General features: G+C 39.6%; 1 protein-coding gene across 1 annotated transcript in view; it reads right to left on the bottom strand.

Moving 5' to 3' along the window:
- Positions 1-1,276: 1,276 nt before the first annotated feature.
- The window catches only part of LOC149078077 (nose resistant to fluoxetine protein 6-like), a 33,653-nt gene continuing 17,383 nt past the window's right edge, over positions 1,277-17,546 (bottom strand). Inside the window, exons 4-15 of the mRNA XM_089241667.1 lie at positions 13,214-13,307; positions 11,511-11,608; positions 11,239-11,409; positions 10,492-10,585; positions 8,804-8,884; positions 8,519-8,684; positions 7,876-7,955; positions 7,573-7,695; positions 6,569-6,689; positions 6,261-6,450; positions 4,324-4,466; positions 1,277-2,962 (exon numbers count right to left, since the gene is read on the bottom strand). Of these exons, the coding sequence (XP_089097793.1) occupies positions 2,690-2,962; positions 4,324-4,466; positions 6,261-6,450; positions 6,569-6,689; positions 7,573-7,695; positions 7,876-7,955; positions 8,519-8,684; positions 8,804-8,884; positions 10,492-10,585; positions 11,239-11,409; positions 11,511-11,608; positions 13,214-13,307 (1,634 nt within the window). The 3' untranslated portion in view covers positions 1,277-2,689. The remainder of the gene's footprint in view (positions 2,963-4,323; positions 4,467-6,260; positions 6,451-6,568; positions 6,690-7,572; positions 7,696-7,875; positions 7,956-8,518; positions 8,685-8,803; positions 8,885-10,491; positions 10,586-11,238; positions 11,410-11,510; positions 11,609-13,213; positions 13,308-17,546) is intronic.

The following is a 17,546-nucleotide window of genomic DNA, read 5'->3' as shown; positions in this document are numbered from 1 at the left end:
GTTAATAGGGAGGTATGGTCCCCTCTTACAGATATACAGGTCTCGCAGCGTGATTTTATACTTGAAATAAGGCAGTTTATCATTTCCTGTGGCAATTGGTCCCACTCGTTCAGCGACGCTGTTTTCATTCCCTGGATGGTTCCCGGAGGGGGGTTGCGAGTTGCAATTGCCCTCCCCAGAGCGTCCCAGACATGCTCTATAGGGTTAAGGTCTGGAGATCTGGCTGGCCAATCCATCCGGCGAATATCCTCACTCTCTAGAAAATCGTCGAGCAGAAGAGCTCTATGTGGCCTCGCGTTATCGTCCATTAAAATGAACTCAGGGCCAACTGCACCCCTGAAAAGGCGAACATAGGGCTCCAAGACCTCATCCCTATACCTCACTCCAGTCACAGTGCCTCTTTCAAAGACATGGAGAGGTGTGCGGCCATCCAACATGATGCCTGCCCAGACCATTAAACCTCCTCCGCCATAATGGTCGATTTCGCGGACATTGGAGGGTAGGTAGCGGGTCCCTGGTTCTCTCCATATGAACGTACGGCGAGAATCGGTGCTTAGGCTGAACCGGGACTCATCAGTGAAGAGAACGGTCGCCCATTGATTCATACTCCAATCTCTATGCTCTCTGCACCATGATAAACGGATTCTCCTGTCCGTAGAGCGGGACGCAAACAGCAGGTCTTCTTGCAAACAACCCTCTCTCATGAAGTCCTCGCTATAATCGGCAAATAATGGACATGAGTGAATTATGTAGGAATCAGATTGAAGGTTTTTTTTTAATATATACAACTAGCCGGTGTCAACGAAGCAGTGCGTAGCAATTTTTGTCACTTCGCTTGCCCTGCATTGTTTGAAAAAAAATTTCCATCTTTATTATTAATGTTTTCTTTTCTTAATTTCCTGTGTTTTAAACTAGTTAACTGAATTGCTTTTGAACTTTTCATATATAACAACAGACAAATATACTCTGTTTTAAAGTCTGAAATCATGTCGACTCAAGATTTGTGCTGATCGTAAAGGCTCATTTCATTATCTCTCTGTGTGCTAGTTATTTTGAAAAATCTCTCCCTTTCTCTCGTATGGAAAATTCGACCTGGAAATGTATAACCTGCTAAACGATTTGGTGTTAAGACTAGAAGACCCCGAATCCTCCCACCAAATTCCGTCTGTCTATCCTTCCGTAAGAAACACCCGAAATTTTCACATACCACGTAAATGACTTAAATAATATTATTGATATATTTATAAGTTTTTTTAAAAATGAATACAACAAACGGTTTCACTCTCTATATTTTTATTCGTTATTGCTCGACATTTCCCAAATGGTGCCGGAAAATTACATGCCAATCATTGCCAAAACGTAACTTGATGCAGAAACTTTTTCTCGAGGCAAACGAATTGACGAGAAAGATGAAAACTAACGATTATAACTCAAAATACGAAAATAAAACACCAAGAAGCTGTTTCAAGGTTGAGCCCCCCCCCCCTTCTTCAGTGGTACAAAGTGTGTCAAATGCGCAGACTATTCGATTGAACACATGACATGTTGGGAACAGGCAACACCTCCTATACATAAGATTATGTATAGGGGGTTTATCTATAGGGGGTGTTACATTAGGCCGACGTGGGATGGTGATGGCAGAGGTAGAGACATGACTTGAAAGTGATAATGATGAATACGATTACGATTGTAGGATGGGTTTATGTCGTTATATAATGGAGTGGAAGGAAAAGACAATTTCAAGAATTTTGAACGAAATGTTGGAGAAATATCGAGTGCTGGAAAAATCGTTAACTGAAGAAGAGATTTTATGAATGTGCTTCAAAAAAAGTCTAAATTGAGTGGTGAAAAATGTTATAGAATGCATTTGGCAGAATTAAAGCCAAAGTGGGGTGATTATTGGTGCAGCAGTGTTCACACTCAATCCCTTCCTCTCACTCCATCATCGATACACTTCGTACTGAAATCCAAGTAAAGTCAAGTCTTTTCCATCATCATCACACACGTCGGCCTCATATCAACTACATGTTTTGTTTAAGCCAGTAGTCTGCGCTTTAACAGACTTTCTACTATCGAAGAAGAGGGCTATATTAGCCTCAAAACAGCTATCTGATATCTTGGTTTCATATTTTGAGTAATAATAGTTGTTTTTCATCTTTCTCACTGCACTCAAAAGATACTTTTTTATATATTTACAAACAATTGACGTTCGTTCCACGAAATGTTCAAAATCATAGATCATGCTGCATGAATCTAACTCGATCTTCACAGAAACCATTGACCATTCCCCAGTAGGAAAACTAAATGTCGCATAACATTCATGCTCACTGGTGAAGTCACTGGGGGAATTTTTTTCCTTTTTTTTAAAATTGTACTGGCCATAGTGGAGTGGAAATCGGGAGCAGAAACAACAATAGTCCAAATCGTACACAGTAATCGAAAATTGGCCACTGATTTGGTAGGACCCAGCCCGCTGGGGAATACAAAATGTCACGTACCTATGACATTTCAATGAACCATTAGTGTGTCTCGGAGTATAATGTTCTTCATACGGAACAGTTCCTGGAAAACGTGACGTTGAGATGTTGAGTTTTTGTACTAAATAGATATTGTGCGAAGTCTTTCCAACGGATATATACGTTCGTGCATGAATAGATTTCGGAGATTTGGGAGGGTGAGTCTCGTCTTTTCAGAACTTGGTGTGGTTCTCCGAAGTTGACGTCGTCGTTGTGTGACGGTTGCTCACTTGTTGCTGATGCTTCATCTGTGAGAACCTCATCGGTTTCTCCGTCACGACTCCGTTGAGCTCCGATTTGTTAGTTTTGGCGTTATCGAGTAGACTCGTCGATTTGCATCTCCATCTCATCATTTGGTTCAGGGCAATGACGGGTCCTTCGAAAGCGATGTAACACATAATGGCTACAAGCATAGTGGGAATGATGTAGTTGACGGCCAAATAAAGCTAAAAAGAAAATAAGAAAAAAAAAACCTTATATATATAGAGAGAGTACTTATATTTTATACAGTTTTTTCTAATAACTTTCAGACCGGAAAGTCTGAAAGTCGCTGCTCCCGAGAGAAATTTAACAAAGAATCTCCACGAAAAATCTTTGTCAGGGTCGGCGTCCGCTGTACCACAGTTTGAGAAACCTTGCTATATGCGAATCCAAATGCGATTTGGGGGGGGGGGGAAAAAAATTGTAGAGTGATTTATCGTCATACCGAGTATCGTTATGGCGATCCATAACTGTATACAGGACGATTACTTAATTCCGCTTGCGTATGTTACTGGCGAATAGTTGATTCCAGAACCATACTTGGCTTTGTTCGTATTGTGTCGTGATATTCGTCTTTGTTTGTTTCGTTGGTATTTTATGTTACTTTCTTCCTAAGTACTAATACATTACATTGGGGAACATTAGTTTAGGCTTAAGGCCAATGTACTATCAGAAACGTATTTTTTGGATATTCTTTGGGCGTTTCCCCCTGGTGACGAGCCCAAAGACAGCTTTATATATTCATCTCAACGATTTCGTACATTTATTTTTTTCAATTTCAATTATTCGTCTTAGATTTTTAAGTGTTGAAATGCTTTTAGCATAACGGTAAGTTGCTTTTTTTGAAACATTCCATCTTTATTATATTCTATCACAAAATCGCACTATATATTCCAGCTGATATTGGTTTTATATCTGAAGTTGTAAAGTGGTTTTAATTCACTCAACTTGGTTATTTTCACTATTAATATAATAATATATATAAGTTATTATATATTATTAGTACATTATTAATATAAGTATATAATAACATTAAAAAAATGGAAAAAAGTTGGGGGGAAAAATAATGGAAAACGCTTTTTACCCTCATATATATTTATTCTGTTTTTCGCACCTTTCCTCCGTTTTTTTTAGTTCAAATATCTCAGTGAATATTTCATCAGAAACGTGGAAGTTTTTCTAGTTGGTATCAGAAGGGACAGAGCAACAGTTTTGTAATTGGATTTTTGTGGACAGGAGTGACAGTATAAAAAGTTAATCTCTTTTATTTTAATAACTATACAACGCCCCTTCATATATGAATGACAAATCCGAGTCAACGGTTCGACAGTAAAATGCGTCAAAAGGGATTTGATTAATAATCACCCTGTGTGTGTGTATAATTCTTGTCCTGGTGCAATGACTTCAATTACGGCAGCTTCGGGTAAAGCGTACCTTGTTCAGAACTTGGCGAATAGTCTACCATTTGATGGTGACGTGAAAAATAAATGTGAATTCACATTGCTCTAACTAACGTAGGGGTGCAGGTGAAAAACAAATTACTTACGAGTTCGAAATGCCCCGCAAAAGTGTGGCTCTTCTGGAAACCATTAATCAATTTGATCACAACGGGATTGAAGAGGAAAGCCATGAACGTCAAGCGGCATAATCCCGGAAACACTCGCCAACCCAAGACGCTGTTGACCATTCCTTATAAACAAGAGAACCCTCGATCAGTTTATAATGCACACTTATACAGCAAATAGATAATGGGAAAGAAAAATGTCAAATAAATTTCTTATTTGGCCAATACGTGTCAAATCATCTAGACATAATCCATGTGTTATTCGATTTTTTCGAATTTTCTTTTGACAGTCAATTTACCATCATATTGTGTGTTAGAGGGAAGTGTTAAATGTTTTTTACCTACAGGGCTGGGGTGCACTAACTCCGACCCGCAGGCCAGATGTGGCCAGCCAAGGTATTCCATCTGGAAGGCGAAAGTTGTTCCAGTAGAAAAATATCAATTTACACAACACAATAAATGACAATGACCATATTTCCTTCTTAAAAATACGGGATATCGCCAAAAAATTTGTCAAAGGCAAAGTTGCCAATGACAGCCAAACAGATTGACAAATGCAACTAAATTTTTTAATTACAGCCGAAAAAATTGTCTAGGGCGAGGAAAGCTGCAATTTACTGATGAAAAATTTGACAAAGGCAAGTAAAGTTGTCATGATGGCAAAAAATTATCAAATGAAAATGAGGTTGCAGTTTACAGCCGAAAAATTATTTGTTCGTAAACAAAAGAAAAGTTGTCAATTATAGCGAAAAAATGGTCTTATATGAGTACACCTGAAAATTACAGCTAAAAAATTTATCAAAGGTGCCTAAATTTGTTAATTACAGCCAGAAAATGTATCAAACGCGAGTAAAATTGCAATTTCTGCAAGGATGACGTCACTCTCCGCTATCATACGAAGGTTTTCAACAACTAGCTGCTGCGAAGATGAAATTTTTGGAACAAGAGAAAATTCAACTGCCTTTGCAGGAAATCGAACCCACGTATTTTCACTTTTCGGTTGAACGCACTAGGCTCTCCACAAAGGCAACGAATCTCTCAATCTTTCCTTGGAGCTCGTGTGCACTAAACGGGAACGTACATGGACGGGCGGACCTGACTCAGGCCAAGCTCACAACTGCTGACGCTGCTACTAGATGGCGACTTATGCATTTCAGTGCACACTAACTCCAAGGAAAGATTGAGAGATTCGTTGCCTTTGTAGTCTAATGAGTTTACCCGGAAAGTGAAAAGACGTGGGTTCGATTTTGCGCAAAGGCAGTTGCATTTTCTCTCTTCCCAAAAAAAAAAAAATTCATCTTCGCAACAGTTAGTTGTTAATAACCTTCAAATTGCAATTTACTGCTGAAAAAATTGTCAAAGGTCAGTAAAATTGCCAAATATCGATAAAATTTCTGAAAAATTGCCAATTGCGAAAAACGATTGGTGCTGCGAGTCAAAATGTAATTCACCAAAAAAAAAAAGTATATGTTTGACAAATGTGTGAGATGAATACATATGTGACCATAATTAACTATGATAATTATCGTGATCATAATTAGTCATAATTACTATAATATAATCTAATCTTAATTCTTGATTTCTAAAAATGTGACTAAGCCTTGTTGGAAAATGGGGGGGGGGCATTTTATAAAAAATGCTGGGCCAAAATTGCAGGAATATCCTAAAATACGGGCCATATAGTCATTCTTTGTGGGGTAGCGGTGCATGTGCGTGTGGCGCAAATAGTGCATATCTGGCTCGCGGACTGAAAAAAGGTTGCGCACTCCTACTCTTAAGGTGGCTATTTTTAAATGACGTCATCTCATGGTAAAATCCTTGTTTTCAAAAACCAAATTTCTCACCGCCTCCTGATGAAATATTAGTTACCTGGATTAAATGAATCAAGAACTCAAATATCATTGGTGGAACGAGCTTACCTCCTTTTCCCGTACAGCAAACGTATCCAGTCCAGGACAGGCAAATGGCCAACGCCGCCTTGCTGAAAGCGGCATAAAGAGCTGCACCCAGCGGACTAGATACATATTCGCCCATGTGCCAGTGATGTACCGAAATCACGACAGCGGCCAGACCTACGGCCACGACTATCCACGCCACGAAACTTGTCACCTGCAAAATTCAAAAATATACGATCGGCAATATAGTCTTGATTTCCGCCATTGTAATCACAGTTAACTGAAGCTTCGATGACAGAACTCACATTAAAATAGTATGTACCGAAACTTACTTTAGATATGTTCATATGAGGCTTTTTGACAACGAGGTATCCGACAACGATCCCGGAACAGTAGATGCATAAGTGCGTATATACTCTGTTGTAGCTGTGGCTAGCGTAATAGGCTCGGTCCCTGTATTATCAGCAAAAAATGAGAGCATATTCAATGACATATTATGCATAAATTTCACAGTAGGTAACGTAAAATAATTTCAAAGTTATACACAGTCGATTTCCATTGTTAGGAACCAGTGGCGTCGGAGCCGGGGGTGCTGTGGGTGCTCGAGCACCCACGGAATTGATTCAAAAATCGAAATTTCCTATATGAATCTCAAGACGGGCACCCACAGGTTCGAAACAGTTCCGACGCCCCTGTTAGGAACACCTCGTGTTACTGATGAAGTGAAGCATGTGCCGCAAGCTTTCTTGTTGCGAATGTAACGCGAGACATGAGAGTTCTGGAAATTTTTCAGTCATTGTGGCGTAGTTTTAAGACAGGGTCCGGAGGCCTCCGGGGCATAACAGGCTGTTTTGATAATGTCGCAAGTCAGTTGATTTCCGATACATATTGTGACAAGACAGGTACTTTCAGCCAGGTATAGACTCCCAGAACATAACGTTACATTAACGGGCTCTATGATGCTGCTGATATGGCTCTGGCCAACACCTTCTACAGCAGAAAGCCTCCGCGTGAAGCTCGTGACGTCACCGAAGTCATAAATTCTACCTATAGTCATTGGATATACTGCAAAAAAGGTAAAGATTTCGCAAACGTCGGCCTGCTTCCTTCATTGGCTACAGGTGAAATGGACGACTTCAGTGACGACAACGAGGCTTTCTGTTATAGAAGGTGTTGCCCTGGTCATAGGCTGATTTAAAGCTGAGAATACCGAGGAACTCTGAACGATTGGGATGCACATCAAAAGGTATAATGACAAATTAATATCATACGCTTGAGACAAACTGAACGTTTATGCGTGACAAACCCCTTATTGAAATGCTAATGAGAGTCTTACGTCGGATGAAGGTATGCGGTCAGTTCTGCCGGCGGTATGTCGTAATACACATTCATCAAAGCGACAGTCAGCAGACTTGCAGCGATGGTTCCGAAGCTCAAAATCAAACCCAGTTTTGGTTTCCTGGGAAAGAAGAGAAAAAATAAGATGATTTGGCTGTGGAATGTGAATTTTTCAATAACAGGATGGACAAAATGTTTCTTAGCCGAGGCCAAGAAAATTTTGCCCGCCCTGAAAACGTACGTCGCGTTATTATTAAGAGAAAATTCAATTCAGAGAATGTGAAAAGTGCTTTTCGTTCACCTCTTCAAAGGTATGAGCACCAATAATCCCAGCACGTGTAATTGGGCGTCGACGGCGAAAAACCACGTGTTATCCAAACACTGGAAAAAGGAAAAGAAAAACACACATTAGCACGTTTCAAGTATTAAAATGTTTTAATTTATAACAGTGTTCTTCGACAGCTGGTCCGCGGACCGGTTCCAGTCCGTGAGAATTTCCTGCCTGTCCGCGAAACTGTCAATGTGTTCGGAAATATATTCGTTAGTGAGTTTTGGTGAGAAGGATTTGATCGTTTCTTCCATACAGATTAGTTGTCTCATCTACATCAACAAATCCAACGGATTTTGCTATTTTGAGTCATACGCTTCTATTTTGTAAGCCCGTTCTCATTACTAAAATCAAAATACAGACTAAATTTTGTGGGTCGCAATTTTTAAAACTGCGCTATAGCGAAACCGCGTAAAGCGAGAGATAACTGTATTGGGTTTTATTTCTGTTTTAGCCATCAGAGGTTTTATGAATTAATAATGTCGGGGAAAAAAAAATTGAGAAACGTCCCGGTCTCGCTGCAGGGGCCGTCTTGTCAGCCCCATTCTTGTGGGGGGGGGGGGGAGGACCATGTTCTAAACAACTGAAAACTATTTTTGCTGAACTCCATACTCACAGATGCTTCAGGGTCGATGACGTTGTTCACGTAGAAGATATTCGTCCACCACGAATCCCTACACTTATTGTACATCGGAACGACATAATCCTCCCAAGATGGACCAGATCCTAGAATAGGTGTCAGCATCACCATTGCTATCGCCATCAAATAGGCCGGCGTGTACCTGTTGAGATTTAATCAGAAATGTTAGTCAAAACCCAGTTCCAAACATTTCAGACGAAAGGTCCGTAGTTATAGCGATGGTATTCAGAAAATCGTGCGCAATCATACTCATCAACATACCTGAGAAAACGGTACATTATATATTTCCAAGCACAAATGTCTTCATCGGATTTTATGACTCTGTACGAGCTGATGAGTCCACTAAAGAGGAGGATACATTAAAGACAGGTAAATACACATTTCCATGTTGAATCCTTCCTTTCAATCTTCAAAAAAATTATTCAGCATACAGGTTATTCAGAAATTAACCCATTTGCATCCACGAAAGGGATATTCTGTGAATTTTTATGTTCTTCCATCATCGGAAGGGTGACCATACGTCCCGTATTTCCCGGGACAGTCCCGGTATTTTCTATTTTTTTGGCCGTCCCGACTTTTTGGCAAAAGTGTCCCAGTTTTTCCCTTTTTTTACGTGTAACCTACTTTGATTTTTATTCTTTATTGAAGTCGAAGATTGAAGTTATTTTTCTACTCATAAATTATATTATGATATAATTACAACTATGAATAAGAATATTAATCTCCCACATTTGTCTTGGTGAACGTGTTTTTTTAATCGTGGAATTCATTTTAATCCACTGCAATATGCAGTAATGCTTCATTTCCCACCATATTGATTTTTCCGTAATTTCAGCAATATTTGGCACCTTTGTTCAGTTTTGGCGATAATTGGCGATTCCCGTATTTGGAATCCCGATTTCCCGTATTTCTCTCGAGGAAATATGGTCAGCCTAATCATCAGGCATGAAACAGTTCGCTAAATGTTGATTGTTGCTTATCCTCGAAAGCGGAATAATCCGCTCTCAGCAATTGCCACATTTGCGTTAAATGTGAAACAATCGGTGGAGGTACAGAAAAATACCTTGAGGTTATACTTTTTGGATGGGATCTCAATTACAGTGAATTTCGCTTCAACGATACTCGATATACCACTAAATCCCTCTATAACAGGGGTTCTCAAACTGTGTACCGCGGTGCCCTGGTGCACCACCAACTTTTGTGAGGGTGCCTCGGAGCGGCGATCCAACAAAATCTTTTCGAAGAGATTCGAAGGATGGGAAGGATTTCGGAAACCTCTTGAAAGAACGGAAAATAAAAACGATTTTTGAGAAGAATTTCCAGAATTTTTGTGTGTGAAGTTTCACCAGCGGTGCTGGGATTTCAAAACAGCAAAATATGAGAAATTGCCAGTTATCGCGAGAAAGGATTCCAAAAGTGAACAAAGTTGCCAATTATTGTCAAAAATGATGCCAAAAGCAAGTTGGCACTTATTCATAACACTATCAAAAAATCGCTAATCGCTGGAACTAAAGCACTACAGCGAATTGCAGTTAAAAAAAATGAATTCCGCGTAAACAAAAAACATTAAGAATATGAGAATAATATACTTTATAATTTATGAACTTGATATAATAACTAAATAATCTTTGACCTCAATAAAGGATAAAAATTCAATAATATGTAATCCAAGTCAAATTGGTAAGTGTGCATAATCGCGCTTCTTGGCGATATCTATAAAGAAAAACTTCTTTTCACTTTCTTTTCCTTTCTTTCCATGAAGAAGAGAACTTCGAAAGAACTTCCACTGTTAGAAGAGAACTTCGGAACTAATTTTTGAACTCTTGATTCTTTTCCCGTACTCGCGATTCCCAAAATTTTCTAATGAATAGCTGTAAACAGCTCAGAAGACGGAAACTGCATAGACATCCCACGCATTACATGCAATTAATGCTTAAATTTATGCATACCTGACGAAGAACAGAATCTGTATCGCAACGTTTCTGTTCAACAAGACTTCGTAGAAACACATCTTTATGATATGTAAAGCACCAAACAGATTCGCTGAAATTGGAGAGAAAAAGACTAAACATGATATATATACGTTATTTCTCATAAGATTCTCAAACTCGTACGCTACGAAGCTATAAGGATCATAAGACTGCCGCCAGATTTATCCCGTTGCCAGGATCTCTTCCAGCCCAGTTTGAATCTAACAAGGAAAGGTTACCAAGGTGTCGTTCTCGGAAAAAATTATGAATTTTGTTTATATATATATATATATATATATATATATATATATATTAGCGGTGGAATGCAATTGTTAAATCCGCAAAAAATTATAAAAAATGATGACTTGGTCACTCATCGCCTTTTGCGCTTCTTGGCGATATCTATTAAGAAAAACTGCTCTAGAGAAACTATTTATTTCTCTTTTTTCCTCTTTCTTTACCTGTGCTGTACTTGATTATATGTTATTTGTATGGTGTTAATCTAACACTCTAGGGTTGCGGGATTTCTAAATTCTTTCTTGGCCTCTGTTGGCGTTCAAAATATTAATATTTACAATCTTTTTGAATGACCAGTTCCGTCGGATTTTTTTTTTCACTATTTAAATGAGTACAATCAGTGGTAATTTTTTTCAAATCTTTTTGAAGATGTCACCTTGGAACCCTTTTCTCGCAAGAATCAGTGGATCATACAATGATTTCACTCACCTGTCACGTCGTAATTGATGTAGTATAGAGTGTTTGCGCAGTCGAACCAAATGAAAGAAATGAATATGATGCCATAGACGAACCTCGTTGAGTCATCCGGAGGCTTGTAGGTACACAATTTCTCGATGGTCGAGGGAATCGAGAAACATCGCAGTATTTGTGTGATGGTTCCTGTTTTTTTTTTGTGAGATAAGATAGTATTTTAAGATTATTAACGGAAAGATCGCCAACACTTTATGGTATATTAGAATCACGAATGTGACCATCATTACCTTTGGCAATGCCGCTACAATCCTCGATGTCCGTCTTGTACCACGAGTCAACTGCGGTGCCTAAAACGAGAAGGCAACTGACAATGCCGAAAGCGATCCTGGAAAAGAAAACAGCGAACACGTTAGATGAATTTTTATACCTATCCAGCACATCACATTGTAATATTGAAGATTGCAATGAGGGTTTCACATCAAAACATCGCCAACAAACACCCGACCGTCAAAACATCGCCTTCAGGAAAACATTGGCAACTGAAGATTAAAATGGATTATAAGTAATTTAAATAAATATGTAAAACATGATGCGATGATTTTGTGACATATTTTTGACGGTTATGTTTTTGTGGTGATGTTCATTTGATCACTAATCATTTTTGTCGCTCCACTGTAATTTCCTGCGCACAAGGGCTAAGTTCACGGTGATGTTTTTGACGGTGACGTTTTGGCGATGATGCTTTCGTGACGATGTTGTGACGTGATATTTTTGTGACAATGTTTAGATGGTGATATTTTTTGGTAGGACGGTGGCGATTTTGCGAGGATGTTTGACGTGATTTTTTTATAGTGAAAGAGACGTTTTCGCGTGATGCTTTTGCAGCAATGTTTCGACGGTGATGTTTTGACGTGTTTTTTACAGAGATGTTCTAGATGTGATGTTTTTGAGGCTTGGACGGACAAGGATAGCCAAGGTATACTCGACGTTTTGATGAGAGTGGGCCACTTGATGTTTTTGTAACGGGTCATGGGCCACTGGAGTGATTTTTTTAAACCATTCGTGGGCTACAATGAAATTAAGTGCTGCAAAATTTATAATGAATGAAAGTTTACAATGAAATTTTCCAAAAAATAATAATAATAAGGATCAGTAGTGTATTAACGGACAGACTGACGTTTTTTTCCCATACCGAAACTTCTTTTAATTTCAATTTTTGGTTTTTCTTCAAAATTTCATTTGTTTTTTGATAATGGCAATTTCATTCAGAAGGTATATTTTAAAGATGAGTGAGAAGTTGAAAAGAGGGGTCTACAAAACGTGTGCGGCACATGGGTGGAGATAGGGGGGGGGGGCGTGTCAAAGGTGGAGTCGACAGATGTAATGTATAAATGTATATATGAATTGACATCATCATCATCGTGCCTATGCTGCGGCACCTTGTGATGTCGTTTGCTGCCGCAATAAGGCACGGAAAGTAGATTTTAAAGGTGAGTAAGAAGTTGAAAAGGGATCCGTAAAACGTCTGCGGCCACAATAAGGCACAGAAGGAAGATTTTGAAGATTGGTAAGAAGATGAAAAGGGGTTTGCAAAACGTCTGCGGCACTCTACGGTGGAGTTTGAGATTACAATAAGGCACGGAAGGCAGTTTTCAAAGATGGGTAAGACGTTGAGAAAAGGAGTCTGAAAAACATCTGTGGCACCCTACGGTGACGTCTGCGGCCACAATAAGACCCAGAAAGTAGATTTTAGAAGGGAGTAAGAAGTTGAGAAGGGGATCCCGTATAACGTCTGCGGCCACAATAAGGAACGGAATGTAGATTTTGAAGTAGGTAAGAAATTAAAGAGGAGTTCGCAAATAGTTTGCGACACTTTACGGTGACGTTTGAGATCACTCGTTTCTATTTAACATGACTTTGTTTACTTATGCTATAGAAGTGCCTTAAAAAAAAAATAGCACGAAGCGTTCCATTACTATTAAATACTTACAAGACAGCTTTCTGGATTTCAGAGAAGACGGTCTCGGTCTTGACTTCACACCTTTGGACACTGAAATCCCAGTCCAATCCGGTTTGCTGAGGAACTAAGAGAAATTACAATAAGTAAATATGAATGAAAAATCCACAAGATGATGTAAGACCCAAAGTAAGCAAAGAAATACTCTCGAAAGGTAAAGACACGTTAAATTTTTATTTTTCGTGAATTAGGAATGGCAACACGTTCTGTCTTCACACGAATGGTTTTACAAGACTTTTATTGGTCGGACTGCCATTGAAAATTTGACAGTTACGCTCCTTTTCCCCCCCTCTTTAAGAAAACATTTACTTTTTTTTTTTTGTCCCGCTTGACAGTAAAATGGTGTTTGATCCTCATTCAGTTGCGTAATCGAAAACCGTCTTGAATGTTGATGACGTGCTTTGACCATAACTTCACCTTGAAATATCTTCATTTTTCCCCCTTCTTTTGCTATTTATAATCATCATAATTATTTTCCTTATAATTTTCTTTCGATTTTTTTTAATGATATTTTTTCAGTTGCGTAATATTTGATGGAGTTTTTGTTTGGACAATGGATCCGGTTGGATTCACTGAGGTGTTGAGTGACTTGCGTTGCAGGAAAAACACTATATCAAGTCTCCATGCACAGGGTGCGCCAGAACTGCTCCGCTGAAATGAGAGGAGCGATAGTACACGCGTCAAGACAAAGACATGGAATGGAATCTAAATGTCGTAAATGACTTTCATTTTCAGTGTATGTTAATTTGGAGTTTAATCAACTGATACCAAGAAGGAAAAACATCTTAAGGAAACCCTGAGAGAGAGTTAGAAGGGAAAAGTATTTTTTTTTTCCATAATAACATAATAAACAGTTAGAGAGAGGAACAAAAAGGCGTTCCCCACCCCCCGTTTAATTCCCCTCCCCCCTCCCAAAAATTTTTTGCAGTCGTTCCTCATCACCGCTGTACAGTAGTGTGGGCATTGTGTTGGGGTCTAGGTCAATTCGTCGCGATCAACTTGTCGCACGACAATTCGTCGCAATCAATTTGTCGCAGCGTCAATTCGTCGTGCTACAAACTCGTCGCGGTACAAATTTGTCGCAGAGTCAGTTCGTCGCGGTACAAATTTGTCGCAGAGTCAGTTCGTCGCGGTGAAAATTTGTCGCAGACTCATTTCGTCGCGGTACAAATTTGTCGCAGAGTCAGTTCGTCGCGGTACAAATTTGTCGCAGAATCAGTTCGTCGCGGTACGAATTTGTCGCAGAATCAGTTCGTCGCGGTACAAATTTGTCGCAGAGTCAGTACGCCGATCAAATAAATTTTCAAAATTAAATTTTCACCGTATAAGCCGCACTCCCGCTTTCTGGCGGGATCTCCATTTCTCGCAGCGAGGGGCGTTGGGCGAACACACCAAGATGATAAATTACGATAAAATAAATTTTCAAAATTAAATTTTCACCGTATAAGCCGCACTCCCGCTTTCTGGCGGGAACTCCATTTCTCACAGCGAGTGGCGTTGGGCGAACACACCAAGATGATAAATTACGATAAAATAAATTTTCAAAATTAAATTTTCACCGTATAAGCCGCACTCCCGCTTTCTGGCGGGATCTCCATTTCTCGCAGCGAGTGGCGTTGGGCGAACACACCAAGATGATAAATTACGATAAAATAAATTTTCAAAATTAAATTTTCACCGTATAAGCCGCACTCCCGCTTTCTGGCGGGATCTCCATTTCTCACAGCGAGTGGCGTTGGGCGAACACACCAAGATGATAAATTACGATAAAATAAATTTTCAAAATTAAATTTTCACCGTATAAGCCGCACTCCCGCTTTCTGGCGGGATCTCCATTTCTCGCAGCGAGTGGCGTTGGGCGAACACACCAAGATGATAAATTACGATAAAATAAATTTTCAAAATTAAATTTTCACCGTATAAGCCGCACTCCCGCTTTCTGGCGGGATCTCCATTTCTCGCAGCGAGGGGTGTTGCGGGAACACACCAAGATGATAAATTAGGATCAATGCCCATCCCAAAGCACAATTTGCCTAAGGGGTCATTCAAGTATTACGTCAGGATCGGGGAGGGAGTTTCGGATTTGTTGACTTTTGATGGCGGGGGGGGGGGTTGAAGGTCGCTTACGTCATCAACCACCCCTTTTTGAAGATATGAAATATTCTAAGCTTCTGGTGAAATTTTGCTGACGGGGGAGGGGATGGGGGTCAGTGTTTTGCTGATTTTTGCTGACAAGGGGGGAGGGGGTCAAAAATGGCTGAAAATCTGCTCACGTAATACTTGAATGGCCCTAATTCACTATTGAATATGTATCTGCCATGTAGGGAATACATCTTTGAGGAATTTTTTACCGACAATATATCTAAGGCTAGCATTACACTATGAAAGTGTTCTAAAAGTCCTTTTATAAAACTTGAAAAATTCAACCAATAAGATTATCGGTTGCATTTGCTCGAATGTAACCTATGAACTTTATTGGTTGGATTTTTTGAGTTTTTAACTTGAGCAACTTATCCGGTGCAAATTAAATTTTGAAAATGTATGTGATCGCAATTTATCATCTCGGTGTGCGCCCCAACTCCCCTCGCTACGAGTAATGCAAATCTCGAGAGAAAGCGACAAGTGTGGCTTATCCGGTGAAAATGAAATATTAATTAAATTAAATTATTAATTATTTCAGGTTCTTGTGGAGATACTGTAGTGGTTAATGTTGGTGGGAGTCTCGATTCCACATGGGACAGATACAAGTTTACACTTAAAGACAGCCTCCGCTGTACTGTAATTTGGGGAATATCATAAACACCGACATTTTTTTACAGAATTTTAAAATTTTATCATAGAAAAAATGATTTTTTTAACATTTACAATAATTAAATAATAAAACATTAATATCAATTGTAATTTTAATTTCGATGTAATTTCGATGATTTTTTTCGAAATGACAAAAAAAAAAATTTAGTAAACTGTGTGCATTTCTTGATGGAAAAAAACTTTTCTTCATGTTTATTTTTTCACGTATGAGACAAAAAAACCTACATACAGATCGCGTGACGAGTTGACTCTGCGATAAATTGACGTCCCGACGAATTGGTTACACGACAAATTGTCACTGCGACGAATTTGTACCGCGACGAATTGGCTCTGCGACGAATTTGTACCGCGACGAATTTGTATCGCGACGAATTTGTACCGCGACGAATTTGTATCGCGACGAATTGGCTCTGCGACGAATTTGTACCGCGACGAATTGGCACTGCGACAAATTGATGCGCGACGAGTTGAGCGCGACAAGTTGATTGCGACAAATTGACCGGCTACGATTGTGTTGGACTCTCATTGTGAGGAACAAGGATCGAACCCCGTCGGCGGCACAGTGGTGGCCAGCTGAAGTTGATTTTTCTACAGTTTTTTGACTTCGAGACTCGACTACGAGTGTAAGAGCTGATCTTCTATTTGAAACGCCTCTCCGCAGAGTGCAGGAAAACCTTCAATATGATAAATAATTAACATGGAAATTCGAACATTTACACTTCAACTTATGGAAGGCAGATGGCAGCACCAACAGGACACGAAACAAGTACAGCTCCGACAACATAAATACGTTAGGGCCACACATAAACTCAGAATACACATTCCGGTACGTACCGATCCATTTCGGCGAGTCTACATACTCCCACTCCCTTGAGTTTTGATCGCCATGCTTTTGCAATGCTCTTTCTCTCACGTGCAAAATCGAAGAGACGCAACGTAAGCTCCTCCTCCGAATCCATCGTCGGCGGAAAACCCAAGTTTGGCTTTCGTCGTGCGTTGCTTGGCTATCGATGAAATATTTTGCGACAGCCGTGCACATGGATGGGTAATCCCAGCAAACTCCTCTTCGACAACGCATAGCGTGCGCATGCACAGTGTTAATTAAGTAGTTGTAGTAGTCGCTCCTCATGATGTGTGCAAGGCTGCCATATTTCGGTGACTTCTGAAGTGGGGCGATGCGCGTATCCCGGAATAAGTGAGATTATGAAGTTGTGTTTCATTGTGAAAGTTGTTAGTCTAGACGTGTACTACCTCATTTTGGCGGCGAAGTTTTGGAACATTTTTGATGATTAGTTATTGCCTTTAACAGAGTGGTCAACACCCTGGTGCCACAAAACATTTTGACACGGAAAAAAAAAAGATTTCACACCTTCCAAATTTGATTGCATTTTTAGGATAGTGGTAAACTTTTTTTTACAATGTGGTATGGCTCCGTAAATACGGGACACTCGGCAAGTCATAAATTTTTGGTTTCGACATTAGAGCAGGTAAGGAG

The sequence above is a fragment of the Pholcus phalangioides genome, unplaced genomic scaffold (genome assembly GCF_987345545.1).
Source record: "Pholcus phalangioides strain wild (caught in Gottingen) unplaced genomic scaffold, Ppha-v1.0 ptg000014l_1, whole genome shotgun sequence".
NCBI classification, from domain to species: Eukaryota; Metazoa; Arthropoda; class Arachnida; order Araneae; family Pholcidae; genus Pholcus; species Pholcus phalangioides.
Note: the sequence above shows the minus strand (reverse complement) of the source record. Positions and strands in the feature narration are given on the sequence as shown.